This window comes from Limanda limanda, chromosome 4 (assembly GCF_963576545.1).
Source record: "Limanda limanda chromosome 4, fLimLim1.1, whole genome shotgun sequence".
Lineage (NCBI taxonomy): Eukaryota > Metazoa > Chordata > Actinopteri > Pleuronectiformes > Pleuronectidae > Limanda > Limanda limanda.
The window spans coordinates 3,975,380-3,983,962 of NC_083639.1; the positions used below are offsets into that span (position 1 = coordinate 3,975,380).

Consider the following 8,583-nt stretch of genomic DNA (forward strand, 5'->3'; position numbering starts at 1 on the left):
ATTTTCCTGGGTACTTGTACTTTTACTTAAGTACTAAACTTCAGTACTTTCTCCACCACTGTACAGGACCTACACAGTGAGGGAATATATAACAAAAGATGCTTTAAATGTCAAAGATTTGGTCAAACTGCTATGACATGTAAAGGAAACGAATATGTGCTAGTTGTGGTGAGGATCATTAATATGAGCAGTGTGGGAAAGGGATGAAACCAGAATGTTGTAACTGTGGAGGAAACCATAGTGTAGCATATGGAGGGTGTGAAGTAATGGAGAGGGAGGTAGAGATTCAACAGGTCAGGGTACAAAACAAATGTGCAGACACTGACAAGCTGGTGAACCAGAGGAGAGGTAGAGAGGGAAGACACACAAAGAAGGGCATTTTTTTTAAAGAAACTGGGTTGGATTTTTGGATTTTATTTATTTGATGTTTTTTAAATATATGTATTTCAGCAGACCAAACACTCTGACCCATACTCCAGCAAAGTAGGTGGCGGCAAAGCATCTTAAACGTGAGTTGCCTTCCGCCATTGAACCAGAAGAAGAGTGACCCTACCTCGCTCAAAGTCCTCGCTCGTCATTTACCGTAAAGGTTTGAATAGGCGCGCACTCCAAATTGAGGTGCCACTGGTTCGAATCCCGGAGACTCAGATTCCTGCGTCACCTCACAGCTCTACACGAGGTGAGTACCGTTAGGAGTAACTGCGGCTGAAACAAATCAGGTAAATCTGTTGTTTGGTGTGTGTTTGCTCCATGTAGCTAGCACTGCTCGGTTAGCTGTAGCTTGTACAAGAGCTAGCGACCGAAACACGTAGTCACAGATAGAAAGTGCTAGCTTACTGGTGTAGCCTGACGCGGTTCCCCATGATTTACCGTTAAACACCTGAAAAGATTTTTAAATATTTTTATTTCGACTACGCTATAACAACAAAGGCAACGTTTTCAAAAGACACACGTCATTGTGTATTTGTCACAGTGTCCCGCTGGTGTCAGTGTGTGTGACTGTGGTATTTATAAAGGCGCTGTGTGTTGTTTTTTCTGAACACCTTTGTCCATCCTGGTCCCCAGAGGAGCGGATAAACCACACCATGCTGCCCGACAAAGATGGTCCGGGTATCGGAGGAGGAGGCCGGAGGTCCCCCGGGGGAGAGGACCCTTCTGTGGGTCTGTTCAGAGACTACCTCCGCCTCAAAACGGTGCACCCACAGCCCGACTATGGTGAGACAGCAAAATGGATGTTTGGGTCGCTGTGATTTAAATCTCTAAATCCATGTGGGGATTAAGAAAATTCAATTTGATTAAGATTAAGATCAACAAGTCCTTTGTTAGTCCCGCAATGGGGAAATTTGCAATGTTACAGCAGCAGAAGACATCACATAAGTAGCATGCAGTACTCGGGTGAAGGAATATAAAGAAATATGAATTAATACAAAGTAATGTGTTATATAGGTCAGAGTAGTTAAACAATATCAAATTATAGCAGTATAATTGCCATCAATAGCAATACAGCATAAGCTCAGTATGTTTCTTATGCATTTTGCAGGTGCGTAATTGATAGTAATAAACGTACTAAATATAATACTGTGATATTTATCCTGTCCATCTTTTATTGCTATTAATTGACATGAAATTTTTTATTTTGATATACCTTCTGGTTATAGGATCAGGCCAAACACAAACAAACACTGTCTTACAGGGAGAAGGTTGAGTACACAGGGATTGGTCGACAACAGGCAGAGGTGTCAAAATCAACAGGCTTAAAAGCACATTTTTGGAATATTACTGGTCAAAGGCGTAGACACTAGACTGACAAATGCTGACACACAAAGTAACAAAACAAGCAAAACTAAGCAGGGAAAACAGGAAGTTTTGGTTATATAGCCCAGTCCTTATTGTGTTGCTGTTACTTTACATGCATTTTTCTTTTCTATCATATTAACACACCCTTCCCACATCGAACAAATCTTAAAAGCTATAGACCTTTTTCACAGCAGCCATGACATCATATGAAATAGTAGGTAAACACAAGTGTTTCTACCCATACTCTCATAAATTAAGGCTAAATAAACTAGAACATTTTTTTATCAATAATAACCCCTGTGTTTACTTGATCATGTTAAAATGGCTGCTGGGACAAAGATCTGTTTCATCATTCAATATGTTAATGTTTAACAAAGTCCAGCTGTTGTCTGCATTAGTTAGACAGTAAGTGCCTCCCGCTAATGTGTCAGGTCTGTTATCTGAGGAAAGAAAGAAAAACTGCTGAGCAAGACTCTCCCTTCAAACCTTGTGGCCCTTTGACCCTCGCCGGTGGTCGTAAACTTTACTGGCAGAAAGAGCTAGTCTGCAGAAAGTGGTGGTTGAGGTGAGGGTTTTGTCAGCAGAAAGGCAGCCCTCACTCAGGATGACCTCAGTGGACCCCAGCCATAGTGATTTAAGGCTTCCTCTCTGGATGCCCGCTTTTTTTCCTCTTATGTTTTCATTGAAATCTGTCTGATGTTCAGTCCATTAAAGTTTGTGGAGGTATGGGTCAGACCTAAGGAAGAATCCAATAAATGTAGGCATAGATCCAGGAATTCCTTTTTAACTTGAGATTGAACAATAACCTCCGCAGAGGTATGTGCTCTTAGAGTTGTGCCAGGCATGATGATCAGCTTGGGAGGGACCCTGTAGTAGCCCCATGGACATTTTGAGGGCACATCCCATAGTTGATATGGGAACAATAGGAAGAGTGACTGAGAAAAGGAAATTTAGGATATTCTGTCAACATAATCCACACACTGACTGAAATAAGAGGCTGAAAAATGGATGGAGACACTTTGATTCCTTAGTTTTCCATCCTTGTTTGGTGATCTTTTCTAAATCCGGTGCCATCACAGTGAAGAACAACATGGGTTATCACTATCTAATAATCTGAAATGTTTTTTAATCTGTGTCTTAATTGATAGATGCTGCTCTTCGTTTCCTGGACAGAATAGCGGATGAGCTTGAGCTACCCATGAAAAAGATTGAGGTGTGTGTCACTGATGGTACTTCAACCCATGAAGCAAACAGATGTTCAAGTACAGAGCGGAAATGTTGAATACATCTTATGGAAGGAAAAGGAAACAAGTGTTCCATCTATGTCCCTTTTAGATTTTTCCAGGCAGAGTCGTGAGCATCATGACATGGGAAGGGACAAACCCCAGCTTGAAATCCATCTTGCTGAATTCCCACACGGATGTTGTGCCTGTATACCAGGTATTAAATTCAACTCTGCTAATGGCGTTGAAAACTTTTATCACCTGTAATAGACATGAAAAAAATAGATTTGATATCAATCTCTTCTCCAGGAACATTGGAAATACGATGCTTTCAGTGCTTTCAGAGATGCAGAGGGCAACATTTATGCCCGGGGATCACAGGACATGAAATGTGTAACTATACAGTGGGTATTAACTGCCTTGATAACTTGTATCAGTAAACAGGATTTGTGCTCTAGTGTGTTTTGTGATCTGCACTTGAAATAATGTTGAATGTGAATCACCAGTTTTTACATGCACTCACCCGACCTGCACAATGTTACTTCAGACTTTTAAAAAAAAATCTTTGTTACAACTCTGCTGTGTCTGCTTCTGCTCTCTGTAGATACATCCAGGCAGTCAGAAGACTGAAGGCAGAGGGACGCAAACTGATGCGAACTGTCCACTTAATGTTTGTTCCTGGTAAGATATTAGATATTTCTCCCTCATTCATTTCACTCCTAATTCAGCTTGTTTCTCGCTTTAACAAACACTCACACACACAAACATTGTGATTGGACACATGCGTAAACTCAGACTGGGTGTACAGAGACGAGCAGTAAATTACTGACAGAGCTGGGAAAAACTGTAAAGAAAAATACTTTTTCGCTGTCCAAAGATAGGCCCAAATTAACTCTGGGAGCAGGCATAGTCGAGCTGTGCATGGCTTCTTGGGTGTCCTGCACTCTGACCGTGCCCTGGCACCGTGCATGGCTCCCTGGGTGTCTGCGCCATGGACTTGCCATTGTTCTATGTGTGTGCACTGATAAGAAAGGAGCTTGGCTTGATCACGTTCCAGGGGTGGGTCACATGGTCTTGCTCTCTCGCTCTTTAACCAACGTATCCTCTCTCTTTCACTCTCTCTCACGTACACATAGTCTTTCACCCAGATGTGCTCACAGGTACCGAAATTTGGAAACGTGTTTTAATTAATTCACATTCTTCTTTCAAGGTGGAATAGAAGTGAGTGGGAGATGAAACAAATATATTTATTCCAATTTAGGCTTATCAGACAAGCTGCTGGTAAACTCCAGTGTACCTACTGGATTTGGTGGGAAAACCCGCTTAAGCACTGTGCCAGTTTGGTGTAACTGTATTATGGAGTTCAGTGACTTTACATTTTTGCCAGGAAAGCTCTACTACACTGCCCCACTATGCTTAACCAGATCTTCAAAAGTTCACACTTGTATAGTAATAGAAATATTACATTGTCAAATAAAATGTGTTTTTTAGATGAAGAAGTTGGCGGTCACAAGGGAATGGAAACATTCGTGAAGCATCCTGAGTTCAAGACATTGAACATTGGCTTTGCCCTCGATGAAGGTAAATAAGTAACTGCAACATTTTTCAAAAGTAACTGATCAAAAACCTGAAATGAAAGTCAATCAGTCATTTAGTAACTTGGGTTAAGGTTAGGGTTCCCTTTTGTGTCTCGGTAAGTGACCTTGATACAGTGAACTTCAGGTGAAATTTCTAATTTTTTTTTTTAATTTCTAATTCAAAATTTGTTGCTAAATTCAAGCTTTTGTTTTTTAGGATAAGGATCACTGATCTGGTTTTGTTGCAAATCATACATTATGAAAATTGTTAATTTTCCTCACACTTTGTGCTTTTAGAGTTATCTTCAAGTGTTTTTTCTTAATGTGAATGTGTTCTGTAGGTCTGGCTAATCCTGGCGAGGCGTTCACTGTGTTCTATGGTGAAAGAAACCCCTGGTGTGAGTATAAAATGTGCATAATGTAAGACATCCAGTACACATCTGATCAGACTTAAGGATTTTACATGTATACCTAGTTCTGGTTTAAACTGTGAAGGATGATGGAGTCAGTTTTTCTTTCCAGGGATCACAGTCCACTGCCCAGGTAGTCCAGGCCATGGGTCCAGGTTTGTGGAGAACACAGCTGCTGAGAAGCTGGTAAGTGTCAGGATCATGTCACCAATTCAAACAAAATTATGCAGTTATTGAACTCTTTAAATTATAGCTAACCCTATAGATCACTGCAAAAGACTTAAAAACAGTTTACCCACTAAGATTTGGTGCCCAACAGAATTAATTTCTACATGTGGCTGCAGGGGGCGCTGCTGCTCAGCAGAAGTTACACATTGCTTCTTTACTAAAATCCTTTGACTCATTATGGTCAAAGTGTGAGGAGAACTGTGCCAATGTCCACGCGTCTTTGTCTTTGTAGCGACAAGTGATTAACTCCTTCCTGGACTTCAGAGAGAAAGAGAAACAAAGGTGAGTAAACAGCACATATACACCTTATACAATGTTATACATTGTAATATGGATGTCTTTACATCTTGAATTTTGCATGATAGATTTTCTCAGCATGACCATGCTTGTGATTTTAATTTCTTCTCTCATATGCAGCTTTATCAGTTGCTCAGTATGAATGGTCCCTCTCTGCGTCTATTCATATCGTGGTTATAGTTAATATGCAGTTCCCAAGGGCTGTAAATCTGAATTTTGACTGACTCAAGCAGAGTGAGAGTTGATTTCAAAGGGTTTTGAGTCTGTTTATCGTCGGGTTCCTCCTTCACGTATGCTTTCAAGATACAATTTTGCAGGAAAGTTCCTCAGCTCTAAATGTTTGAACCTAAGAAGCCCTGATTTATGAAATACCATGTTGGAGCATTAATCTGTCACATACGCTCATTTACTGTGAAAATTACTCTAATAATGAAGGGAAACTCGTGAAATAGTTACTACTTTTATGTAGGTTTTTGTTACACAGTTTTAATAATATCTAATAAAATAATATTAATTAAAAAGTTATTAGTTTTTGGTTAATAACAGCATCAGACTTTGTGGAAATGTTTGTGGTTCTGTGTAAAGCGCCTTGAGATAATATATATTATGATTTGGCACCAAATAAAATTGATTTGAAGTGGTTATAACTCAAGTTAGCCATCAGTGTTGGTCTTGCATTGTAACTGCAGTAAGTTTGTTACTACTTTGTGTGTGAAATTCAGGCTGAACACCAGTGAATGTTTCACACTTGGTGACGTCACCACGGTTAATATGACCATGGTCAAAGGAGGCGTGGCCTACAATGTCATCCCAGCTGAAATGGACGTCAGCTTTGACCTAAGAATACCCCCCACCGTAAATCTACAGGTGAGTACCTGCAGATTGACCTTGTGTTGCTCATAATTTCACACAGGCCGAGGTGATGGTTTTAAATGTCCTCCAGCTCAGTGTCTAAACCAACTTCTGATATATTATTCTCCTGTCAGGAGTTTGAAGGACAAATCAAACAGTGGTGCAAGGAAGCAGGAGAAGATGTCACTTACACATTTGCTCAGGTTGGTGCACATGGTTCTGAGACTGTTGTTTTAACTTTGTTCCTGCTGTCAAATAAACTAAATGAGCAGCCTTTCTTTGCAGAAACATATGAACCAGAATCTCACTTCCACAAAGGAGAATGATCCTTGGTGGAGCACGTTCAGTGCAGCCTGCAAGGCCATGTGAGTACACTGTGCACTCAACTGAAACGCTGCTGCTGGCGCTCAGGAAGAAAATACTACATGGACACACCTTCATTAAATTCTTAATTCTTAGCCCTATATAGTAATTTTGTCATGAGACCAACAACACATTGACATCTGTTTAGAGTTGATGTGCTCAGATTTCTGAATAATATCATTTTCCACTGTATAAGTGTTTCATCAAAGATTTATATATTTTTGATACCCTCTATTTTTGCCCACACATCCTTTTTGATATATTCACTCCATGAATCTTCACACCTTAGCTGCAAATGTTCACAGAGCTCTCAGAATCTTCTTTTCTTATTCAGAAAGAGCTTTTTTTATCCACTGTGGTTACAATTAGTGGTTTGAGCCTCTAAGGAAAAGCTAATTTATCCTCTACCATCTATGTTTCCTGCTGTGAATGTGAAGGTCTCTCTGTTCATACAGTATCTGACTTGCATGTATGTTCTAGCAGTTAAAGGATATTTTTTGGAAAGCTGCAGATGATAAAATCATAACTTACCATCTGTCTGCAGGGGGTCTGTCCTCCTTAAGTCTCATGTTGATATCTCCTCTGTCTGTAGGAACATGACTCTGGAAAAAGAGATATTTCCAGCTGCCACAGATAGCAGATTCATCCGAGCGGTGAGTTTAAGGACTGGATGAGTTAAAAGCAGGAACAATGGAATGCACCTTCTGCAATTGTCAATTAAATGTGCTTTTTCTTTAATCTAGGTGGGTATCCCTGCTATTGGCTTTTCCCCCATGAACCGGACGCCAATCCTGCTGCACGATCACAACGAGTATCTGAACGAGCAGGTCTTCCTGAAAGGAATCAGCATTTACGAGAGGCTCATCCCAACTCTCGCCAGCGTACCTGCATTTCCTGACGAGGCTTAGAGGAGACCTTGTCTGTTAATCTTCTCTCAAACACAAATCACTAATGATCTGAATATTTAACTTGAAGAATCTGCAGAGATTACCAAAGAATAATATCCTTAAACCACACTGAGCACTTAGCCTTTGGTACTGTTGTTTTAATTATTGATTTTAGTTTTTATTGTTTCTCAGGACTATCAACATTATTTGACAGGGTTGTAGATTGAGTGTACCTGTGTGAATGCAGTCTTAAAGATATATCACAGGTTGATTGAACCATATTTTCCATTAGAAAGCATCAGCTGACTAAATGTGAAGATAACTTTGATGGATAAACTTTTGGATTTAAGGTTGGTTAACTGCCACATTTTAAATTTAGCTTGGTTTTAAAATTATGACAACAGAGATGGAATTTTATTTAATAAACTAGAATTTAATAAATATATTTGTTCGTCACTCTGTGTCATATTCTCTTTTATAGTGATATGTATGACACACGCTGATGTGTGATCAGGATTAGAGCTGTGGAGGAAAATTACATCTGCTCCAAACACATAATGAAATCTACCAAAACTACATCAGTAAAAAAATCCTCAAAATTTAGAACACATTACCCATCTCTGCGGCCTTCAATTTATCATTAAGTGCACCTCATCTGGTTCCCATGGTCCCGCCTACACACCACAGTGAGTTTCATGATGAACTCAACTCAGCTGTTAACGGTGACCTAGATGGAATTAAAGATAATATTGTACACTGTGTCCTAAAGGAACCAATGAGGCTAAATACAAAATAAAACATGTTTTTTTGCCACACACTGCTCATTGACAGTCATCAGTCCATCACTTTGTTCCAGACTGAAATATATCAACAGCAATGGGAGGCATTGTCGTTATATTCATACAGATAATATACATGATCCCCGAGGATGAATCTGTTCCTTCAACTA

At 39.8% G+C, this 8,583-nt stretch overlaps 1 protein-coding gene across 2 annotated transcripts; it reads left to right on the forward strand.

Annotated features, from left to right (window-relative positions):
* The first annotated feature begins 581 nt into the window (after window positions 1–581).
* On the forward strand, window positions 582–8,090 carry LOC132999970 (aminoacylase-1-like). Of its 2 annotated transcripts, none has more exons than XM_061069777.1 (15): window positions 582–719; window positions 1,066–1,215; window positions 2,946–3,010; window positions 3,133–3,237; window positions 3,330–3,424; window positions 3,625–3,701; window positions 4,512–4,601; window positions 4,939–4,995; window positions 5,120–5,193; window positions 5,468–5,517; window positions 6,255–6,399; window positions 6,519–6,587; window positions 6,670–6,749; window positions 7,340–7,400; window positions 7,491–8,090. In XM_061069777.1, exons 2-15 carry the CDS (start codon window positions 1,086–1,088, stop codon window positions 7,653–7,655), a joined length of 1,263 nt encoding a protein of 420 aa, XP_060925760.1. In that variant the 5' UTR covers window positions 582–719; window positions 1,066–1,085; the 3' UTR covers window positions 7,656–8,090. The 2 variants fall into 2 exon arrangements, with proteins under 2 accessions (XP_060925760.1, XP_060925759.1); XM_061069776.1 differs by having other exon boundaries at window positions 582–679.
* Window positions 8,091–8,583: the final 493 nt, after the last annotated feature.